Source organism: Rhinolophus ferrumequinum, chromosome X (genome assembly GCF_004115265.2).
Source record: "Rhinolophus ferrumequinum isolate MPI-CBG mRhiFer1 chromosome X, mRhiFer1_v1.p, whole genome shotgun sequence".
Taxonomy (NCBI): Eukaryota; Metazoa; Chordata; class Mammalia; order Chiroptera; family Rhinolophidae; genus Rhinolophus; species Rhinolophus ferrumequinum.
The window spans coordinates 40,670,005-40,695,541 of NC_046284.1; the positions used below are offsets into that span (position 1 = coordinate 40,670,005).

At 35.7% G+C, this 25,537-nt stretch overlaps 1 protein-coding gene across 1 annotated transcript in view; it reads left to right on the plus strand.

Moving 5' to 3' along the window:
* IL13RA2 (interleukin 13 receptor subunit alpha 2) overlaps positions 1-25,090 on the plus strand; it is a 69,417-nt gene extending 44,327 nt beyond the window's left edge. The window contains exons 4-13 of the mRNA XM_033114514.1: positions 2,172-2,276; positions 2,553-2,679; positions 10,444-10,595; positions 12,373-12,526; positions 13,063-13,183; positions 16,515-16,699; positions 18,185-18,327; positions 19,759-19,903; positions 23,864-23,979; positions 25,001-25,090. Coding sequence (XP_032970405.1) covers positions 2,265-2,276; positions 2,553-2,679; positions 10,444-10,595; positions 12,373-12,526; positions 13,063-13,183; positions 16,515-16,699; positions 18,185-18,327; positions 19,759-19,903; positions 23,864-23,979; positions 25,001-25,051 — 1,206 coding nt within the window. The 5' untranslated portion in view covers positions 2,172-2,264 and the 3' untranslated portion in view covers positions 25,052-25,090. The remainder of the gene's footprint in view (positions 1-2,171; positions 2,277-2,552; positions 2,680-10,443; positions 10,596-12,372; positions 12,527-13,062; positions 13,184-16,514; positions 16,700-18,184; positions 18,328-19,758; positions 19,904-23,863; positions 23,980-25,000) is intronic.
* Positions 25,091-25,537: the final 447 nt, after the last annotated feature.

Below are 25,537 nucleotides of genomic sequence, written 5' to 3' on the forward strand. Positions count from 1 at the left end.
ACCTTGCATATTAGACAAGATTTACCTGGAATAGTATCTGGCAAAAAATAGGTGCTCAATGAAGGTTTATTGAATTATTACTCTTCCAAAAATGTCATGATGATAAAACTGGTGGGCTTGATGGTTTGGGTGGTGACAGTAGGTTGAGGAAGGTTTGAGGTGAGGCTTCTGATAAAATATGTGCAGGACAGACTCCTTATAACAAGAACATTTATTTGCTAGTCAGTGGAAAAGGCACAGGAGAGTGTTTCTCAGTTCTATCTCTGCCACCAATAAGTTATGTGAGCTTGGACAACTCACCTTCCTCTCTGGGTATTTCATTTTTAAAAATAAGGAGTTAAGATCAGACAAGTGGTTGTTAACTGTGGGTTGGGGTGGGGAGTGTATCAGAAACTGTTTTAAATCTTGTATGTCTGCATTTCCATCCCCCATCTTCCCTTTGTCTTCAGGTCCTCTATCTACCTCCTTGTGAAACCTCTGTCCTTCCTGGTAACCAACTAATATATAAAGCACCTCATTGCACTAATGATCATTCTATAAACCAGAAACCATGGAATAATTGTCTTTGTGTTCCTTTGGGTAAGAAAGTCTAGGTGGGACCCTAGGTGTACTTCAGGAGCTCCTTTCATGGGTTTATAGATAAGTGAGTCAGGAAGCCAGCTATCCATTTTCCTACCTTTGCTTAAATGTATTGGGCTGATCCAGGAAATGCTATTTGATAGCCTGAGTCAAATTTCAGTAGCTAATAAACAGAAGAGAAGCAAGCGATTTTTAACTTTTTACTTAGCATTCATGCTATACATGACATAGGGCTATGAAATATTTGAGGACAGATTGATAGGGGAAAGAGAACTTTAATGTCTCTCTGAGAGCATTAGAAGGGAAGCCTAATTGTCACAGTCTTAACAAGTAATATAGAAGGATTCCTCTTTGTCAAATCTATTGCTTTGGATCCAAAAGTAATCAGTGTGTTCATCTCAATCTATGATAGCAGCTCTGTGAAATATTTGTGGCTTTATGTTGACCAAACCTACCTTACAGATGCTTTAGAGGGCAGCAATGGGCTGGCGAATGAGGAGGGAGGAATTGAGGAGAGATTTATTGGACCTCAGTAAGAGAAATGGCATCCTCTTACGATTTTATGAGACATAGAAAAATAATAGCATAGTGTTGATTCAGCCTGGATAGCTAATTGAAGGAAAATTTAAATAGTGGAGTCCCAGAGGAAAAGCTTTCATAATCCTGAGTCAAACGTGTGGGATCCAGCACAGTAGGATGGAAGTATACTGGACTGGGAATTATATATATATATATATATATATATATATATATTCCCAGTTCTATTACTAACTTGCTGTGCAACTTTGGGCAAGTTTGAGTTTTGTTTTCCAATATGTAAAGGAGGATTTGACTAGCATTGTCTCCAATATACCTACTGGCTCCAACAGTTTGATCCCAAAATTCTATTATGTAATAGTTGAAGCCTACCAACATTAGAACATTACAGATGGACCAGGTAGGATGAAGGGGGTGGACAGGGAAAGAGGGTCTATCCTGCTTAATTAATTTATGTAGGAGAAAAAAAGGTTGTCCCTGAATGGTGTGATAAGTGACCTTTAATCCTTAACTTCCTGTGAAATTGTTGATTCCAGAGATATAGACTCAAAGAGAAGTGTAGAACTCGGAGTAGTGATATTTCTTTGACAGAAGAGTGTTGTTTGACTGAGTAGGTGTGTGGAGATATGAATCCTTTAAGTTTTGATCATAAAACCAATATTCTTCAAAGATAAAAAGATGATTAAATTGTATTTTGTGGTGGCGAAGTGCTGTTTTAAGAAAGGGTTAATAAATTAGTTCAGGTTTGCCATTTAGAAACATGATCCTTGCTATAGTGGTAAGTGAAAGATTGGATGAGAGAAGGAGTTGAAGACTTCCAGGTTTCTGGTTTTGGCAACTGGGAAAATGATGACATTTACTGATAAAGGAAACACAGGGAGGAGTGGAACAGATATGAAAGTAGATGATGATTTGGTATTTATGAAGAAATGGAGCAAAGTTCTGAGATATCAAGGCTTTGGTGTAGGTTCTGAGCATTCTCAGTAGTCAGATAACTTTCAAATACTTTTTATTTCAGAAAAGAGTATATATCAGCGTGTTTTCTTTGTTGCCAGGCCTTGTGAACCAATAAGAACACTCTGGTGGGTCTGGCTCAGTGTTCAGGCTGAAGGCTATTTGAAGTCATCCCATCCTGGCCACAGAATGTGATGTATAGAAAAGTGTGAAAGTGGGAGGATGGGGGGGGGGTGGTGAAGCAACACAGGTTTTCATTTGTTTCACTTTATTCTTTCTCTTCTAAGAAGGATGAGACTAGAATCCTCCCTTTCCAATTATATTGGTTACAAACTTGATTTTTATCTGTGTTCATGGTTCAGAGGGGCATGTTTTTCCCAAAAAGTATGCAGATAATTCCCCAATGTATTTTCAATCACATTTAGTCATTTGGTTATTTGAAAAAGACAAAGTTAAAATGTTGTGTTTTTTTGTTTCCTTAGAGTGGAAATTTCAAAATATTAAATCTTAGAGAAATGGCTTTCATTCATTTGGATATCAGATGTTTATATGCCATTCTTATTTGCACAGCATTTGGCTCTACTTTGTCTTCAAACGCTGAAATAAAAGGTAAACCAACGATGGAGTAGTTTTCAAATTATGGATATTTACTCTCTTTTCAACCTACCGTAAGAAAATGACAAGTAGATGCATTGTTATTGGAAGTAATTCAGGAAGTCCATGCACAAAAGATACATTCTTAGTCAAACTCATGTATAATATAACTGATGATAATAAATATTTTGTGGGACAAAAGCCAAACTAAAAGACACTTTCCATATGTTTTGTATAGTCTTATCTACAAATAGGTTAATTATCTGAAATCTCACTGCCTGAAATCTAACTAACTAGATATTTCCTTAATTGCTATCCTTAACTTTTAAGACAATTAGATAAATAAGAAAAAATAAACAAAGACTTCAAGTAAAATTTAAAGGAAAAAATAATTACAAAATCATTAAATCATGTCTACTGAACTAGTATTATTACCACAGGAAATCAAAGCAATGCATTTGAAAAATATTTATAACCATAAAATTTGAAACAACAGAATTGCTATTTCTTCCTCAATGGAGACCTTCTTTATTGGTACGTGGAGGTCTCACATCAAATTATAATTTGTGAGTGATGTCATCAAAATGGCAGCATGAAGTGAGCCTCTGAAAAGCTCCCCTGGAATTTACAAATAATCGAACAGCAATAAGTCCACAAAGGACTCTCTGCCCAGCAGACAGGCAAGACGAAGAGGCCCACTACTGAATTCACCTAAAGGTGGGTGAATCGCGCGAGTGGGGGAAGAGGGAAGGGAGAAGTGCGGAGACGGAGCTGCCCTGCGGGCGCAGGACACAGACCTCGCTCAGTGCTCCGAGCTCGCTGCATCCCGAAACTACCACAGCTGCGGGAGAGGGAAGAACTCGGACTGCTAGGGCTACGCTTATGGCCCACAGGACTGAAGGGACAGCATATAACACGGCTGAACCCAACGCTCACGGCAGAGACCTCGGAGAAAAAACTGATGGAAGAAGGCTGAAAATGGTGGTTTAAGCCCTCACTGCAGAGCAGAGAACAGAAGCCTTAGGCACTGAGACTAGCCGCTCCCTTCCTACCCCTCCAGAGCTCGCCCCGCTCCCACGTGCCAGGTACTAGAAGTGGAAAAGTAGCAGTGTCAGATCAAAAGAAGAGAATATTTGCTGTTCTGAGAACTGTGGACCACAGACACTGATTCAAAGCCCAACTAGTTCTGGGAAAGGAGAGGGAGCTGTGGAAGCAGGACCGGTTGTGGTGGTGGTCGTCGCCATTGCTCTGGGCCACCTCTCACAACTCACCTCTCCCTTGGCCCCACCTATCTGGGCAGATCCCTGCAGCAGTAAACAGAACTGCTGAAACATACGGGCTCTGAATCTGGTGCAGGAAGACCTTTGAAACTTCAAAAGCTCTCTGCATACCCACACGGACACTGTGCCCTGTGACCCAGGCGAACAATTAACAGAGGAGAAGCCCATCTCCCAGGGAATCCCCCCATTGTGTGATAAGCTAGAATAGTGCAGAGAAAACATAGCACTACCGTGTGAGAGAGAAAAACAAAGGCTGCAGTCGGAGAGAAAATAAAACATTCTACCAACAAGTACTGGAAAACAAAAGAAAGACCTCTTCCTATCAACCTGTTGCAGAAGCCACTCCTGTAGATGTCTAGGAAAGGAAACAATAAATCAGTAATTGCCATGAATAACCAAGGCAACGAAACAGCTCAGAAAGAAAGTGAAAAGTCTCCAGAAAAGGAACTTAAAGATTTGAAAATATGTGACTTAAGTGCCAGAGAATTCAAGATTGCAGTTCTGAAAAAACTCAATGAGATGCAAGAAAACACAGAAAGGAAGTTTAATGAACTCAGAAAAACAGTCAAAGAAAAACATGAGCATTTTACGAAAGAGATTGAAATTTTAGAAAAGAACCAAACAGAATTTCTGGAGATTAAGAACTCAATAGAAGAAATGAAGAATGAAATAACCAGCTTAGGTAGTAGAGTTGAACAGATGGAGGAAAGAATCAGTGACATCGAAGATAGAAACCTGCAAATGACACAGATGGAAGAAGAAAGAGACTTGAGACTTAAAAGAAATGAAAGAACTCTACAAGAAGTGTCTGACTCCATCAGAAAGAGCAAAGTAAGAGGAATGGGCATACCAGAAGGAGAAGAAAGAGAGAAAGGAACAGAGAATATATTCAAACAAATTGTTGATGAGAACTTCCCAAATTTGTGGACAGATATGGATCCTTGAAGCCAAGAAGGAAATAGAACGCCTAATTACCTCAATCCCAAAAGGCCTTCTCCAAGACACATTGTATTGAAACTCTCTAAAATCACCGACAAAGAGAGAATGCTCAAGGCAGCCAGGGAAAAGAAGACAGTAAACTACAAAGGAAAGCCCATTTGAAAAAATGGAGACACAGCCTGACCAGAATACTAAAGATAGAATGATAGGAAATCCTCACATATCAATAATCACCTTAAATGTAAATGGACTGAACTCACCAATAAAAAGGCACAGAGTAGCAGATTGGATCAAAAAACTAAACACAACCATATGCTGCCTCCAAGAGAAACGTCTCGGCTACAAAGACAATCATAGACTCAAAGTGAAAGGGTGGAAATTGACACTCCAAGCAAATGGTACCCAGAGAAAATCAGGTGTAGCCCTAATGATATCAGATGAAACAGACTTCAGGGTGAAACAGATAACAAGAGGCAAAGATGGACATTTCATAATGGTAAAGAAAGAAGACATAACAGCAAGAAGACATAACAGCAAGAAGACATAACAGTCATCAATATTTATGCCCCCAATCAGGGAGCACCGAAATACACCAAGCAACTACTAACATACCTAAAGGGACAAATTGACCAAAACACAATTATACTAGGGGACCTAAATACATCACTGACAGCTATGGATAGATCATCCAAACAGAAAATAAACAACGAAATAGCAGCCCTAAATGACACATTAGATGAAATGGACATAATTGACATATATAGAGCACTTCATCATAAAACATCAGACTATACATTCTTTTCTAGTGTACATGGAACATTCTCTAGGATAGACCATATATTGGGACATAAAATCACCCTCAGCAAATTTAAGAAGATTGAAATCATACCAAGCATATTCTCTGATCATAAGGCTTTGAAATTCGATATCAACTGCAAAAAGAAAGCAGGAAAAAACACAACTATATGGAGATTAAACAACATACTTTTAAAGAACGACTGGATCAAAGAAGAAATTAGAGGAGAGATCAAAAGATACAGAGAAACAACTGACAATGAAAATACATCCTACCAAAATTTTTGGGATGCAGCGAAAACAGTTTTAAGAGTAAAATTTATATTATTACATGCCTATCTCAAGAAACAAGAAAAATCCCAAATAAATAACCTCACGTTACACCTTAAAGAACTAGAAAAAGAAGAACAAGCGTAACCCAAAGTCAGCAGAAGAAAGGAAATAACAAAAATCAGAGCAGAACTAAATGAAATAGAGAACAAAAAAACAATAGAAAAAAGTAACGTGACAAAGAGCTGGTTCTTTGAAAAGATCAACAAAATTGACAAACCATTGGCTAGACTCACTAAGATAAAAAGAGAGAAGACACTAATTAACAAAATCAGAAATGAAAAAGGGGAAGTTATCTCGGACACCACAGAAATACAAAGGATCATCCAAGAATACTATGAAGGACTACATGCCACCAAATTCAATAACCTAGAAGAAATGGACAAGTTCTTAGAACATATAGCCTTCCAAGGCTGAACCATGAAGAACTGGAAAATCGAAACAGACCGATCACCAGTAATGAAATGGAATCAGTCATCCAAGACCTTCCCAAAAGCAAAAGTCCGGGACCAGATGGCTTCACTAGTGAATTCTACCAAACCTTCAAAGAGGATCTAATACCAATCCTGCTCAAACTCTTCCAAAACATTGAAGAAGAGACAGTACTCCCTAACTCATTTTATGAGGCCAACATTACCCTGATACCAAAACCTGGTAAGGACAACACAAAAAAAGAAAACTACAGACCAATATCTCTGATGAATACAGATGCAAAAATCCTAAACAAAATTCTAGCAAATTGAATACAACAATGCATTAAAAAGATTATTCATCCCGGCCAAGTGGGGTTCATTCCTGGGGCACAAAGATGGTTCAACATCCGCAAATCCATTAATGTGATACATTACATAAACAAAATAAAGGACAAAAATCATATGATTATATCAATTGATGCAGAAAATGCGTTTGACAAGATACAACATCTATTTATGATTAAAACACTTAATAAAATAGGTATAGAAGGAAAATACCTTAACATAATAAAGGCCATATATGACAAGCCCTCAGCTAATGTCATAATTAATGGTGAAAAACTGAAGCCCTTTGCTCTACGTTCAGGAACACGACAGGGCTGTCCCCTATAACCTCTGCTTTTCAACATAGTGTTGGAAGTCCTTGCCACAGCAATGAGGCAAGAGAAAGAAATAAATGGCATCCAAATTGGGAATGAAGAAGTTAAATTATCACTCTTTGCAGATGACATGATGCTAGATATAGAAACCCTAAAGACTCCACCAAAAAGCTATTAGAAACAATCAACAAATACAGTAAAGTTGCCGACGACAAAATCAACGTACAAAAGGCTATTGCATTCCTATGTACTAACAATGAAATCTCGGAAAAAGAAATACAAAAAACAATTCCTTTTGCAATTGCAGCAAAAAGAGTAAAATACCTAGGAATAAACTTAATCAAGGATGTGAAGGACCTATATGCTGAAAACTATAAGACATTTTTGAAAGAAATTGAAGAAGACACAAAGAAATGGAAAGACATTCCGTGCTCATGGATTGGAAGAATCAACATAGTTAAAATGGCCATATTACCCAAATCAATATACAGATTTAATGCAATCGTCATCAAAATCTCAGTTGCATTTTTTAAAGAAATAGAACAAAAAATCATCAGATTTGTTTGGAACCACAAAAGACCCCGAATAGCCAAAGCAATCTTAAGAAAAAAGAACAATACTGGAGGTATCACACTCCCTGACTTTAGCTTGTACTACAGGGCTACAATAATCAAAACAGCATGGTATTGGCAGAAAAACAGACACATAGACCAATGGAATACAGTTGAGAACCCAGAAATAAAACCACATAAATATGGACAGATAATTTTTGACAAAGAAGCAAAAAACATACAATGGAGGAAAGATAGCCTCTTCAATAAATGGTGCTGGGAGAATTGAATAGCCCCATGCAAAAGAGTGAAACTGGACTGCTTTCTGTCACCATGTACCAAAATTAATTCAAAATGGATCAAAGACTTAAGCATGAGACCTGACACAATAAACTGCATAGAAGAAAACATAGGTGCTAACCTTATGGACCTTGGGTTCAAAGAGCATTTTATGAATTTGACTCCAAAGGCAATGGAAGTAAAAGCTAAAATAAACGAATGGGACTATATGAAACTTAAAAGCTTCTACACAGCAAAAGAAACCATCGACAAAGAGGAAACCAACTGAATGGGAGAAGATTTTTGCAAACAGTGCCTCCGATAAGGGGCTAATATCAAAATATACAAGGAACACATGCAACTCAACAACAAAAAAACAAACAACCCAATTGAAAAATGGGCAGAGGACCTGAAGAGACATTTCTCCAAAGAGGACATACAAATGGCAAATAGACATGAAAAAATGCTCAACATCACTAATCATCAGAGAAATGCAAATAAAAACCACAATGAGATATCACCTCTCCCAGTCAGAATGACTATCATGATCAAGACAAATAGTAATAAGTGTTGGATAGGCAGTGGAGAAAAAGGAACCCTCATATACTTTTGGTGGGATTGCAAGCTGGTGCAGCTGTTATGGAAGGCAGTGTGGATGTTCCTCAAACAATTACGAATAGAATTACCATATGACCCAGCAATCCCTCTCCTAGTTATCTACCCAAAAAATCTGAAAACATTTATACATAAAGACGTGTGGTCCAATGTTCATTGCAGCTTTGTTTACGGAGGCCAAGACATGGAAACAAACAAAATGTCCTTCGATAGATGAATGGATAAAGAAGTTGTGATATATATACACAATGGAATACTATTTGGCAGTAAGAAAAGATGATATGGGAACATTGTGACAACATGGATGGATCTTGGGAGTATGATGCTAAGCGAAATAAGTCAGACAGAAAAAGCAGAGAACCATATGATTTCACTGATATGTGGTATATAAACCAAAAACAACAAGAGAACAAGACATACAAATGAGAAACAAAAACTCATAGACACAGACAATAGTTTAGTGGTTACCAGAGGGTATGGGTAAGGGGAGTGGGGGTGGGAGATGAGGGTAAGGGGGATCAAATATATGGTGATGGAAGGAGAACTGACTCTGGGTGGTCAATACACAATAGGATTTATAGATGATGTAATACAGAATTGTACACCTGAGATCTATGTAATTTTACTAACAATTGTCACCCCATTAAATTAAAAAAAAATTATAATTTGTGCCATAATTTATTCCTGTGGATTCTTTTCCTCACCTCTATAAATGTTATAAAGCAGCAAAATAAACAACAGGGCAAAAATGAGAGGAAATTATTAGCAGAATGGCAACATGAGGGTAATAGCATAGTACTACTAGATTTGCTTTTAGGAAAGTTTATAAAATTGTTTCTTTGTTGGTTTTTGTTGCTTTTTAATTTACCAGATGGAGAAGCCATTGCCTCTCACTGCCTCCAACTCCAAAATAAGAGGGGCTGTTTTCTCATGTCACTTTACTTAGCTGCTTGCCACTTCTTGAATCATTCCAAAGAATGGCCTTGGTTTGCCATACTCTAGGGTTATCTCTGAATTTGAGTTTACGAGAGGATTTAATTAACCAGGATAGACCAACAAGATCTGCTTGTTCCCCTAATTCTTAAGGCTCTTATCCATAGTAGTTATATTTTACATTTTCTATCCCTTTGTGTGTGTGTGTGTGTGTGTGTGTGTGTGTGTGTGCCGTGATGGTATATGAATATAGTAAACACTGAATTAATAACTGTTTAGCTCTTGCTTTTAGAGAGATTTATGTAATAAAATGTTCCCATCCTAAACCAAATTACGGTCTGTAGGACCACAGAGATAACTCCATGTTGAATTTCTTGTTTCTGTGAAAACTTAGTACCTAGCTAGGCAAAATCACATGTTGCATATGTGATTTCTTAAAGAGGGGGTAACTATACAGTAGGAATCCATCTTTTTAAATGGCTTTATTGGATACAATTAATACAACATAAAACTCACCCTTTTAAAGTATACTGTTCAGTGATTTTTTTAGTATGTTCACAAAGTTGTATAGGAGCCACGACTATCAAAAATTTTGGAATATTTACATCTACCCCCCCAAAAAAAAACCATATCCATTCAGGAGTCATGTCTCATTCTCCCCTTCTTCCAGCCCCTGGCAATTACTATTTACTTTCTGTCTCAATGGATTTGCCTATTCTGGACATCTTATATAAATGGAATCATGCAATATGTGGTCCTTTGTGACTGGTTTCTTTCACCTAGATTAGTGTTTTCAAGGTTCTTCATGTTGTAGCATGTATCAGTACTTAATTCTTTCTTATGGCTGAATAATATTCCATTGTATGGATATACTAGAGTTTATCCATCCATTCATCAGTTGATGAACATATGGTAGCAATCTGGATTTAGCAATCTTTGTCATAAGATACGGGAAAAAAGTAAAAATATTTTGATTTTATTCCAGTTAATCCTCCTCAGGATTTTGAGATATTGGATCCTGGATATTTAGGCTATCTCTATTTGCAATGGCAACCTTCATTGTCTCTGGAAAATTTCAAGGAATGCACTGTAGAATATGAATTAAAATACCGAAATATTGATAGTGAAAACTGGAAGGTAAGTAAAGCATGCATGTGTGATATCAGAGTGATTATTAGTATTTTCTTATGATTACTGATGTCAGCATCCACTCTAATTTCCATATTTCAATAGCTATTAATTAAGATATAACAAGCTGCCATGACTGCTGTTCTCTTCTCTGTACTTTCTGCCACATCTATTTTCACCCCACCCAGACTACCATTGGAAGTACAGGAAAAAATTACTTGGTACCATGGATAATGGACTTGAAGAGTACTTATAAATTTTACCATATTTTATAGTTACTTATATACCTGTATATGAGTCTTATCTATGTTGCTGGACTGTGAGTTGTTTCTCTGTAGGAATCGAATCAAGCCTTATTTATCTCTGTATTTTCCCCACAGAACACAACATGTTTTCTTGCATATATTGTAGTAAATGCTCAATGAAAGTTTATTGAATTATTAACTATTTACATAGGCAACAAGCATGTTCATTCAAAGATTTCTGTTGTACAAGAATTCAGTTACCTTCCTAATTCAGCTAGGTAGTTTCAAGGGACAATTCAAATCAAACATTTATTGAGCAACCTTTGTGCTAGGCACTCTGCTAGGTATCAGGAGTACAAGGATAAATGATATATGATTTTAGTCTTCTAGGAGCTCATAATTTGTCTGGCTTTCTCCAGTTACCCCCAAGATTTTACTTTATATGATTCCTGAGGAATTCATATGGCATCTGAACCGTGACAAATCATTTGTCATGTGTCATGCGGGGTGTCCGGCGGGGTCTCTGGTCCCACTCCCCACATAAGAACGCAGGACATGGTGAGGCCAAAACCACGGAGCCATAAGTAGGGGAGTCATATCTCTATACTCTCGCTGGCGGCTGGGTTGGAGAAAGGAAACAGGAGCAACACAATTCTCAACCCTCACTACGCCGCTGGCAGGCTCAGCCACCATCTTCTTGCTAGCTCCCCCCCCTTTTTCTGCTAGCCTAGCCAGTTATATTCATGGCCAATGGCTCACTGGTTACAGCTGACGGCCAACTAGCCACAGCTGCTGGCCATTTGATCACAGTCGATGGCCATTTACTACCTGAGCCAGCACCTTTCTATGTGAGGCCGAGAGCCTGGAAACTGCTTTTTGGGGCTCTGTCCCCACATCATGTAATTTGCACATGGTATGTGAAAATTATCTCTTGATTTCAAGTTGGTTATGGTTCAAGTCCTGCCATAGAGCCTTTTTTCTGTTCCAGAATGTTTTGGGTTTTTTTGAATGAGGTGTTAAGTTTCAAATGACCTCATCAAATGATACAATATACAGAAGTGACTTCTATCAGAAATATATCTGGGACATTGTATCATGAGGAATTTCTTTTTTTTTAACTTCACTACATTTATTTGTTTATTTTCTTAATAAGATTTTATTGGGGAAGAGAAACAGGACTCTATTGGGGAACAATGTGCACTTCTAGGACCTTCTCCAAATCAAGCTGTTGTCTCTCCAATCCTTGTTGTGGAGGGCGCAGTTCAGCAACAGTTCCAGTTGCCATTGTTAGTTGCAGGGGGCACAGCCCACCATCCCTTATGGGAGTCGAGGAGTCGAACTGGGAACCTTGTGGTTGAGAGCCCACTGGCCCATGTGGGAATCGAACCAGCAGCCTTCAGCGTTAGGAACATTGAGTCACTGGGCCGGCCCGAGGAATTTCTTAGATATTGGGGTATTATGACTTCTTACTTTATTAATGTGGTGCACGATGTCATCACTGTTTCTAAACTTGATTTTGTCTCATCTTTTTTATCAAACAGACCATCATTACTAAGAATCTATGTTACAAAGACGGGTTTGATCTTAACAAAGGCGTTGAAGCAAAGATACACACACTTTTGCAAGGCCAGTGCACAAACGGATCTACAGTTCAAAGTTCATGGTCAGAAGCTACTTATTCAATATCACCACAAGGTTAAAACAAAGTTCTCATTTCGTATTTAATACTGTCAGAAAAATCCATATTGGAATAAATTCTACAACTCTTATACATGGGATTATAGATACACTTGAGAGTGTGGCACAAAATAGAACCCTTCTTAGGAGTGGGTGACTGGCCTTTTTGAATCCTTTAAATCAGCAGAGACATTTGGCAAAATCTGTATCTTATTAGGCATGTAATACAGTTCCCAGTTTTGAGGTCATATTAATAAATATATATGTGAGCATTTGCTCAACTGTTTAGAGCATCCTGGAATTATTAATTTAGTACTTTTGCATATGCTTACACTAGTACTTACTCTAGTAAATGAACCCTCAAAGGTTTTTGATTTTGCATACCCCACTTACAGTGAAGTGATTTCCAACAATTTCCTTTTGGAATATTCCCGATTGTGTTGATTCCTAAATGAAATGGAGAGGTCAAACGAAATGAAATAAAGTTACATAGTGATTTCCCAAATGATTCATCACCATGCCTTTCAAGCATTCACAGTTCATTCCTTCCTTAGGAAATCTGGAAACTAAAATTCGGGATATGGATTGTACATATTACAATTGGCAATATTTATTCTGCTCTTGGAAACTTGGCATAGGTGTCCATTTTGATACTGATTACAACTTGTTTTACTGGTAAGTATTTTATAATAAGAATTCGCATTAGGAAACTACCTATCAAAATTAATCCATAGTATGAGTAACTGTATTTTCACTTAATTAAATTCATTATATTTTTCAAAGTTTCATTTATGATAAAGGTTGTTTACAATTATTTGGGGTTTTCAATGGGAGTAAGTAGGTTTAGGGTTGTAGCTACTAGAAGGCACTCTATGGGTGATATAAGGAATGCAACCACTGTTTCTATACAAGATTAAATTTGTATCCTTAGGTAGATGGAGTTGAATTATAACCTGAAAAATTTGGCATATTTTATATTCTTGTCTTTTAAAAGCAGGTACCTATTAAAACTGGATCCTTTTATTTCTGACTTTCCTTCCTTTGGTAACTCTCAATGAGGCTTTTAAACTTCAGTCGTCTTGAATCTCCTGTCTTCTTCATTCTTTAATTGTTCCGTGATAACATTGAACTCTACTTTAGGCTCACCTCATACCACATCTGGATGATTGCCCTAGCCTCCCGAAAGATGTTCTCTGCTTGCAGTCTCTCCCCTTCCCATTCGTTCTACACACTGTAGTCAGATTTACCTTCCTTACTGCTATATTCACATGTCATTCTTTTGCTCAAAAACTTCCAGTGGCTACTCATTTCCTCCATGATAAAATCTAGGCTGCCATTCAAGTCTCTGCCTCACTGTGTTACTGCCTTTCCAATATTACTTTCTATTATCACCACTGTGAATGTTCCATTCCATTTAGACTCATCTCTAGTTTTTTTTCTCATCAATGTTATGCTCTTTTATGCCTTTGTGTGCACTGCTATCTGGAATGCCCTCTGGCTCTCTCTTTCACCAACTCTTATCCATCCTGTAAGGCCCATCTAGCATTAAATTTCCTTAACCCTTTACTGATCACATCAACTTCTGTTTAGTTTTTCTCTGAACTATTACTTATTTTCCAGATGACATTTAAATTTATATACATATATAGTCTCTTAAATTTTTAAGAGATTGTTAGGCATGAACTGTTCCTTATATTTCTCTTGACTATCTCTGCTGTGCTATGCCCATTTCACTTGGTGGTGTTGGGCAAGTGATTTCCCTTTTTGGGGTCTCAGTTCCCTCATCTGAAACTGGATGTGTCAATTTCTAAGGTCTGACTTTTTGTTCATTAAGTCAACAAATATTAAGCAATCATTAAATGCCAAGCACTGTTCTAGATAAAAAGGACAAAAGTGTGAATCAGACAAAGACCCTGCCCTCTTGAGCACTGCATTTGATGTTTAACATAACTTTATCCTCATCTTAGTAGAGTAGTGAGGAATAAATATTGACATTATAGAGAATGGAAAATAAGGGTACCACAAAGCTTCCCATAGGCACAAAGTAAATCTATATAAAGTCAAGCCTAGAACTCAAGTCTCTCAAACTCTAATCAGTTGAACTAACCAAGAGACTACAATTTTGCAAACTCTGCCTAAAGTAAATACTTGGCATAAAGTGGATTCTGTAGAATCCAGATACGTGTACTAGCATCTTACCAGATGCTAGATTGGCCTTATTTCAGAAAGGATTTTGGTTGCTTTTACAGATAATGTTATATTTTGCATTTGCATGCTTTTCTTTAAGGAAAATAAACCAAGCATTTGTTGCTTTGGAAATCAATAGGGAAATTCCCAGTAATTCCCATTAGCTTTATTACTGGAAAAAGGTTAACTTTCAATGATATGGCAACATTTCTTGTCTAGGAGAATGAGAAATTAGATATTTACTTGCCAAATAGTTCCTCCTTTTCTTTTTGACCCCCCATTGGTTTTTCTGAGGTTTATCTCTTGATATAAATTGTGTCCTCAGATTATTTTATTTTATGAAACATAACATTTTTTTAACTACTGAAAGCAACAAAGTAACAAGACAAAGGAATAAACATAACAATATTTTGTGTGTCTGCTTTTAAATATGTTTTTTATATAAGTTCTCCAATATAATATAAAAAAGGAAATATCACTTAGTATAAGTAATACTTGTTGCAAATGACAAGATTTCATTCTTTTATGTTGCTCAGTAATATTCCATTGTGTGTGTGTGTACACACATACAAAGGATGCCAAAAATGTATACATATTTTAAGTAAGGAAAAAACTGTATTAAAATTGTAATACTCAATATATACTGATAACAAAAGTTGAAGACAAGTCATGTTTGACTTCTGCAATTACAAGAGGTGCTCAAAATGGTTACCATCAGTGTAATTTTAATACAGTTTTTTCATTTCTTAAAATGTGTATACATTTTTTGGCACCCTCTGTATATATCTCTATCTATCTATCTATCATCTATCTATCTATCTATCTATCTATCTATCTATCTATCTATCTATCTATCTATCTGATATCTTCTTTATTTATTTGTTTATCTGTCGATACCTAAGTGACTTCCATATCTTGGCTATTGTAAATAATGCTGCAATGAATATAGGGGTGCACATATCTTTTTGAATTAATGTTTTCATTTTCTTTGTATAAATACCCAGAAGTAGAATTGATGGGTCATATGGTAGTTCTATATTTAATTTTTTGAGGAACCTCCATGCTGTTTTCCATAGTGGCAGCACCAATTTATAATCTCACCAACAGTGCATGAGGGTTGCCAGAGGAGAGGGTCCTGGGGGAATGGGTGAAGGGGAATAGGTGCAAACTTCCAGTTATAAAATAAATAAGCCATGGAAATGTAGTGTATAGCACAGGGAATATAGTCAATAATATTGTAATAACTTTTCACTGTGACAGATGATTACTATACTTATCGTGATGATCATTTTGTAAGATATACAAATGTTGAATCTCTGTTGTATATCTGTGTACAATCTGTGTTGAAACTGTTCATCTGTACATCTGTGTACATCTGTGTTGTACATCTGTGTTGTACATTTGTTGTAATATAATATTGTGAGCCAACTATACTTTAATAATAACAAAACAGGAAAAAAAGGCAGTGTTATTAAGAATTATGTATATAAATCCCTGGTTTTCATAATAGGAATCTTATTCTTTGATTCACAAATCCTGTTGGTGAGTCAGCATAACCTTACCTTATCTTTGAGAGTTCGTAACAGCTCCTATCAGATTGTAAATTCCAGATTTGTAAAGGCTCCCATCAGATTGTAAGCTTCCTTACTGTGATATCTCTAACACTTGTCATAGGCTCTAGCACATAATTGGTACTTGATAAATTTGCATGTTATTAAATGATTTTTAATTCACTTGGTATCTTAAGATAATTGAAATTTGGACACCATGATACTAGAAGATATTGGTAAAACAATTTTTACAAAACTTCTTTTTACAGGTATGAGGACTTGGACCATGCATTACAGTGTGTTGATTATATCAAGGGTAATGGAAAAAATATTGGATGCAGGTTTCCCTATTTGGAGTCACCAGACTATAAAGATTTCTACATCTGTGTTAATGGATCGTCAAAATCCCAGCTTATCAGACCTAGCTATTTCATTTTTCAGCTTCAAAATATAGGTGAGGTAAAGAAACAACTTCAAAATGTTTCTAGTTTAAGCTATTTACAACCATATGAAAGAGTAGAGATAGATACAGAGATGAGATATAGAGATACCTACTGAAGTGCAAAGCCAGGAAAATGAGGGCCAATAGAGCATATGAGGAAGCTCTTATTAAATATAAAAGTATGGAAGATGAGGGATTGAATGAAGGGTAAAGTGTTATTTTCATTTAGAACTTACAACCTATTTCCCAGCTTCAAAGAATTGGTCTGCTATACAGTATTATTGTCTAGCGTTAGTGATAGAGTAATTATGGAATCACTTACTTCCAGGCCTCAACAGGCAAATGGTTGGATATTTTCTGAGTCTGGGTTCTCTGTTTTAACAATTACAACACTAACAGATTCTAGCGTCAGTCATACCTGGGTCGATTGAATCTTGGATTTACTATTTTCTAGCTGCATAACTTTGGGCAAGTTACTTTTAACATCTGTTTCAATTTCCTCATCAGTAAAATGAAGATAATAAAGGACCACCTTATAGAGTTATTGTGAGATGTGAATGAATTTGTGGTGTAACATCCCTGGTTCAGTGCCTGACACATCATAAGCTCTAAATAAGAGTTAACTATTAATAAAAATAGTAGTAGGTATGATTGTGGTAGTTGTCTCTAATGCTACTGTAGGGGATGAAAACATTTCCTCTACCCTTCTGGGTTCTTTTGGCTGGTCTAATAATTAAATTGACGTAAGGCAGATTAACAGAAGAAAATTTAATTATGTCTGTATGGGAGCCCCCATAGACATGAGAGGACTAAAGACAATCAAGCAATTGAGGCTTATATGCCATCCTGAGCTAAGGACCAAGGGAGTAGGAGTCTGGGACTTCAAAGGGAAGGAAGATGAGAAGAGCAAATGCTTGGTAAACAAACAATTGCCATGCCATGCAGAGGCAATGGGACATGAAGAAATTTAAACAAACCCTGCCAACTCCTTCCAGCCTACCACACCTGGCCCATACTCTTTGTAGTTTTCTCTGGTGATAGCTTTCTTCCTGGACCAGACCTTCCATTTAAATTCTTTTAGTCAGTTGGGGGGGGGGGGGTAAAAAGAAAAGGAAAAAAGAAAGAAAGAAAACTCTTCCTGAGTCTTGGTTGTCTTCAGCTTAAAATAAACCACATGCCAAAGTGGCACATTTTGGGGTGATCTATTCTGCTTCTCTTCACTGAAAAATGAAGAAATAACTGTAATGATTTGGACCTTCTAACTTTTCTTTTGAGCTTAAATATTTGTCAATATGTGACTTACAAAAATTAGTTTCCAAAATAACCAAGTTTCTTAATAAACTGAACTTGATTGATAAGCAAATTTTAATTCACATTACAGAGGAGCCACCTGATGTATCCTGGAGGCTTGTGTTACTAGGTTTCCCTAGCTTTTGATAAGGGCTACTACTCAACTTCAGTAACCTTCATGTTGAATGATTTCCTTTTGCTTTTCAGTTAAACCTTCGCCACCAGACTATCTTAGTATTTCTGTGAAGTCAGAGGAAATTAACCTGAAATGGAGCATGCCTATAGGACCCATTCCAGTGAAGTGTTTCATTTATGAAATTGCGTTCACAGAAGATGATAGTACCTGGGTGGTATGAACATTACATTTATTTGGCAAAATCATAAACATAGCTTTTTAAATAAAATAGCAAACATGAAAATCAATCAATTGCTATCCACATGAGAAATAGAACGTGACATGTTTATCTCAGTTTAATTTCCAGAAAATCAAATAATCTAGTGGACAAAAGAAAGATTTTTGCCATTGGAAAGCATAATTATACCAATTTTAAAGCTACGTAGGACCTTGGAGATAATCTAGGAACTTGTTTCTAATATTGTGTCAATAAATTAAAGTTGCCACGGGCATGCATAACATGGATTACGAAGAGGCCTCAGGTGAAAAGAGAACACAATAAAAAACATAAACAAACATACAACTTTTTGAGGAACAACCATCAGGTCAAAGTAAGAATGTGGCAGGGTTACCCAAAAATGGCTTGTATCAGGAAAAGGGGCTAATTGGGAAAGTAAGCGATGGTTGCAAGACTAATTATTCCCCAGTACCAACAATGTGTGGTGCCTTTAGCCCCACATTTTTATATGTTAATTTTATTCATTGGTTTCCAACTCAGAGAGAGTGATGGAGATAAGTAGGTAAGGCATTAGCTCTAATCAATTCATTTCATAAACAGATGAGAAAGTTGAATTGATTGACAATTCAACTTTGAATTGTCAAAGTTGAATTGATTGACAAGTCCCAGGGAAGTAAATTGACTTACAGTCAAATTACACAGCTAGAACTAGAATCCAGATCTTATTCCAATCCACTTTAATCTATATTACACTATGCTGATTTCCAAGAAAAGTTACAGCAAAAGAAAAACTGTTGTTTTGGATGAGAAACACTTTTCAGCTCCTTGAAATGTAGAATTGAAGTAATCGCTTCAGTGATTTTTTTTTCCTTTGAGATCATTCAGCCTTGTTGTATTTTCATATTTGAAAGGGTAGTTTCATGCCAACCCCTGAGCACTGCTACACAGATCTTAGGGCAATTAATCAAAATAAGAATAAGGGAAAAACAAAGATTTATGTATATGAGTATGATTTCTAGTTTCTCTAGAAGCAACATTCACATGATGGCTCTTTCTGCTAACTCAGTGTATGTAACACTTTACAGTGCATGGAATCTGGGAAATTTGACACTAATCCAAATACTGGCTGTCATAAGCACTAAATCTACCTAGGAATTTTGTCCTGTCACACATGCACTTTATTACAAATGATCCATTATTATATAGAAAAATTTAAAAATATAGATAAGGGAAGAAAAAATGAAAAGAGAAAAGTAACTCACCATACAGAGAGATAATCATTATTAGGGTTTTGGTATATATCTTTTTAGTCATTTGATGCATACATTTTATGTAACAAAACCCACTTTGAAAGAGACTAATGAAATGGGATTGGTCTAGCTGCAATTAGATCAAATAATACCATCTTATTTTTTCCTTGGCTTTCAGACTACCACTTTTGAAAATGAAATGTACATCACAAGAACATCAAATAAAAGCCAACAATTGTGCTTTTTAGTGAGAAACAAAGTGAATATTTATTGCTCAGATGATGGAATTTGGAGTGAATGGAGTGATAAACAATGCTGGAAAGGTATGAGGTAAAAGAACAGTAACTAAATAACTGGAACTATTTGTTAGCAAAATTAATTTTCTTCCAGTGTATTTTGTATAATAATTATGGAAATCACAGTGCTCTTTCATATAGTCTAAAATCAGAGAAGATAAATTAGTAAGCACCTCAGTCGAACACAGATTTATGGAGAAACTAACATTCAGTTTTATCTAGGCATAGTTAAACTAGATTAACTAAAAGTCGTGTTATAGTTCTATTATCAATATTCTTGTTTTTCTTTCAGTGAAGAGCACATGCTAGTTCTTTTTTGGGGGAGCCCATTTTAACAATATTTTCCTATGCTTTTAATTTTTAAGTGAGAAGAAATCTTTTTTTTAATTAAAGTTTATTGGGGTGACAATAGTTAGTAAAGTTACATAGATTTCAGGTGTACAATTCTGTATTACATCATCTATAAATCCCATTGTGTGTTCACCACCCAGTCAATTCTCCTTCCATCACCATCTACCTTCATCTACCACCCCTCTCCCCCCTTACCCTCTGGTAACCCTTAAACTATTGTCTGTGTCTATGAGTTTTTGTTTCTCATTTTTTTGTCTTGTTCTTTTGTTGTTTTTGGTTCATACACCACATATCAGTGAAATCATATGGTTCTCTGCTTTTTCTGTCTGACTTATTTCACTTAGCATTATAATCTCAAGATCCATCCATTTGTCACAAATGGTCCTATTTCATCTTTTCTAACCGCTGAATAGTATTCCATTCTGTATATATACCACAACTTCTTTACCCATTCATCTATCGAAGGACATTTTGATTGTTTCCATGTCTTGGCCACCGTAAATAAAGCTGCAATGAACATTGGAGCACACGTGTCTTTATGAATAAGTGTTTTCAGATTTTTTGGGTAGATACACAGGAGAGGGATTGCTGGGTCATATGGTAATTCTACTCGTAATTTTTTGAGGAACCTCCACACTGCCTTCCATAGTGGCTGCACCAGTCGAGCAGAAATCTTAAAGCAAGGATCAGCCAGCATAAACTTGTTTTCAAGTGTCTAGTACTGTTCCTAATGAATATGTTTCTAATTAATATGTCATCATTAGTAAAATGTATATTTTATGATGCATTTTTCAGTCCATTCACTTCCAACACTGATTTAAAATAACTTATGATAAAAGACATATTTAAATAGAAACATAAATTACTAAGAAGCCTTGACAGTGAGGCAAAATATTATTATGCTTCACAATATACTAGCTTTATCAATAGAAATGATGAATAATTGTTTGAAATTGAAGTCAATTAACTCAACATTTCTCTTTTAGGTATATAGATATGTATATACATATACAGATACAGATACAGGCAGATAATGGCATTTCTATCATTCATTCATCTTCTTTCATGTTGTTCCATTGTAATAGAGTTACTGTTTTACTATTATCTCTCTATAAATATAGTAGTATCATTGTTTTCTTTCACTCATCAAGTATTTATTAAGCACTTACTATATATCACACTTTTTAAGGCATGGGAGATACAGCAGTAAAACAACCCATATCTTCACAAAATTGATATTCTATTCCCAAGTTGAGTAAAGATAGATAATAAACAAAGAAGCCAAATATATCATGTACTCAGTAAAGGCTATGCAGAAAAAAAGGCAGAGAGAGGGAGAACTCAATTAACCAAGAGATATATGGAATCAGAATGAACACTTATTGGTTCTACGTTTTTCATTTTACCACTGCTGTAAGAAATCTGGCAACTCTGTAGAAGTGACATTGAGAAAGTCGTGTCCTGAATTATATCTTGTCATTAGTCAATGCATAGTTTAAAGTGAATATGGTGAGTTGTTAGCCACATCCTCAAGATATACGAGATATGACCAAAACATACGGTGAATGTTTAAATAAATAAAAATTTATTACAGTAAAAGGCACATTAATCCCACTCAAAATACTCCCCCTCATTTTGAACACTCTTATCCCATGGTTCTTGCCACTTACTGAAGCAGTTCTGGAAGTCCTCTTTCGTGAGTGTCTTTAGTTGTGCTGTCATGGCTACCTCGATGTCCTGAATCATTTTGACTTTGGGGAAGAAGCAGAAGTCACATGTGCCAGATTTGGTGAATAAGGTGGATGAGGACACTCCGTAATGTTTTTATTTGACAAAAATTGCCTTATACCAGAAGTGATGTGTGACATGGAGCATTGTCATGATGGAGGATGAAACCGTTTGCCCATTTCATATTAATGCACTGTTCATGGTCCATGATTTATGGCACACTTTAAAACGCACTTTCTGTCAAACTTAGCTCACACCAAACTGACTGTACCCAACAACTTGAAACTTGTCACACACTGTTTCTAAGGTTCGACGCACTGCTTCCCTATTGAAGATCCCTGCCTTTCCGTGGGATGGCACTCGGCAGCAGCATTCACCATATTTTGTGATCACAATGGAAAGGCTCCATATCACACATCACTTCTGGTACGGCAATTTCTGTCAAATAAAAATATTATGGTGTGTCCTCATCCACCTTATTTACCGGATCTGGCACCGTGTGACTTCTGGCTCTTCCCCAAAGTCAAAATAACCATGATAGTTAAATGTTTTTAATTGATTCAGGACATTGAGGCAGCAGTGACAGCATAACTAAAGACACTCATGAAAGAGGACTTCCAAAACTGCTTCAGAAAGTGGCAAGAATGGTGGGATAAGTGTGTTCAAAGTGAAGGGGAGTATTTTGAGGGGGATTAATGGCAATGTGTCTTTTACTCTAATACTTTTAAATTGAAACATTCACTGTATTGTTTGATCACACCTTGTACATCTTTTTATGTAGTTTACATATAGTGTTAACATGATATTGATGATTGAGATTTCTTTTTCCCTGATGGGTACCCCTTGATAAAATTTTAATAACTTTGAGATTAGGAACAAAGAATTTCCTGAGATGCGTGTGGTCTTAGTTCTTTAGGATATTTATTATTGGATGTTTCAAGGTTTAAAAATAGGACAATATTTTTCCTTTTGGAAATAAAAATATGTCTTCTTCATAATTGACTTTATGTATAGGGAAAGCAACTGGAACATCAGGGAAGAAGTCTGCTTTCTTACTGTTAATTTTGCATGCCAAAGATTTAAATTATTAGTCATTTCTCTGGATTATATTCTTGCAAATCTTTACTGAATTGACCACAAAATTTTGACCTAGTAGAAAATAAGACCCTAAGGGATTAACACAAAGCAAAACGTGGGGTTGGGGATAGGTTTAAGTGTAGGTATGGGCCTAGGATTCAAGATGCTCTGTAGTACTACTTCAAAACAAGTGAGAGATACTAATTTTGGAAGGAAAGGCTTTGTCTATTTTTTAAGTTTGTCTAGTGATTGCTTATTTCTTGCTATGCAGAGCTATTAAAACTTAATCCCTAAAAGAAGAGAAAAACCTCATCTCTTTAGTCACTAAAATGTGAGATGAGACAACTTTAAAAACATGACCTTTAAAGACTAATTCCATTATTTACACAGGGACTTTTATTGAAGACCATCTCTTGCTCACTACAGCATTATGTAATATAAACATTTGACTTATTGACAGTTAAGAAATATACAAGATATGTTTATCTAATCACTTGGTTAATGTTTTGTCATTTGTTCCTATGAGAAATTCACAAGGTCAAATTTTAATCAAAGCAGAAAATAAGAATTGGGCTTTGGGGCATTATTTTTCTCAGTGAAATGAAGAGATGTCACAGTTCAGTAAGGTAGTTCTATATAAACAGTGCACAAATGATAGAAATGCTATACTCAAATATAACTGTGGTATCTATGCATTGGCAAAAAAATGGCAGATGTTTCTGAGTTAAACTCAGTTCGTCACCATTTACTAGATTATTTATAAAATAATTCAGTTTAAAAAATAATTGTAAACATCTAATCCTTCCCCTTTTCATATTTTTTTTCACCTAGGTGACATTCGGAAGGAAACCTTGTTATTTTTCTTGATACCATTTGCTTTTGTGTCATTGTTTGTTTTGTTAATAACTTGTCTGCTTTTGTATAATCAAAAGGCTTTACTGAAAATGGTAAGCTGTATAATATTATAATGTTTAATTTAAGATAGTAGATAACAAAAAAGTTCTGCATTTAGGACTGATGGACCTACATTTTATAATTTTGCCTGCACACTGTGGGTATATAATTGATGTTGTATGGATAGTGATGTCTTAAAAAAATATAGCAGTTTAAAAATTAACCCTAAAAATCTACATTTTGGGGTGGATTTACTTATGTTGAAGTAAAAGAATAAAGCTTTAGACATGAAACACTACCTTTAGATTAGGGAAAAATATAAGGAAAGAGTTACAGGAGAAAGCAGGATTGGGGAAAAGGATAGAGTGACTTAGAATGGATATAAACTGAAATATATTACTAGTGTGCCACAGACAAAAGATCACAAAAATTAAAAACCATGGTCCCTACTCTCCAAGAGCTCACACTCTAGTTGGGGGAGATAAAATTCATACAGAAAATAAAATCTACATTATGAGTTGATTTTAGATAATCGTTATTTGAGTTGTACAGAAACCGTGTTTCCCTGAAAATAAGACCAAGCCAGACAATCAGCTCTAATGAGTCTTTTGGAGCAAACATTAATATAAGACCCAGTCTTATTTAAGACTGGGTATAATATAATATAATATAATATAATATAATATAATATAATATAATATAATATAATATAACATAATATAATATAATACAATACAATACCGGGTCTTATATTAAAGTTTACTCCAAAAGACACATTAGAGCTGATTGTCCAGCTAGGTCTTACTTTCGGGGAAACACAGTAATGTTATAGAATTTCAGAAGATGTATGATTATTACAGGTTGGTGGGCTTTAAGGAGGAATTGTGACTTGGAGGAACATATCTTAATACCAAGTCTTTCAAAGATAAAGAGAAATATGAAAGTGTATGAAACATTTCACTTCATTTCTCTCTTGAACGCTTTTTTTCTATTCCTCTGAGTTAGTTATCTAAGTGAAGTAGTTTGTGCTATTAATGACTATTTGTTGATAATGGAGCTTTTTCTTAATTTCAGGTTTTTCATACCAAAAAAGAAGTCTTTTCTCATCAAGAGACACTCTTTTGACTCAATAATTCTGTCTTATGGCCAAATGTTAAATATGGGTCTTATTAAACTGATTTTTCCCCCTCCAAATATTGAATAAAACCTATTTAAAAAATACATTGCTGTATTTTAGTAGGCTTTAGAGTACTCAAACCCTCAACTAGCAGTAAATTTTCTGGATTCTATTAACAGGTTTCTTCCTCATTAATTTATGGTGAGCATGCTGCACATACAGAAGTCAAGGGATGGGTCAGATTCTAATTCAGTGATGTATTAATAAAACAATGTGATTGCTCAACTGCGCTAAACCATAGAGATATTGTTGAATCTTGGAAGGTGAGAATCTAAAAAAAAATGTATTTGTGATGAAAGTATTCACCATGAATAAGGTTGTTTGACTTTTAAAATAACCTGTAGAGAGGATTAATAGGAAGTTTTAGATACATTCATAGTCAAAAAGTGTGCTTTACATTTAATGAAAGAAATGGGAGGACTGCAGTGCCTAAA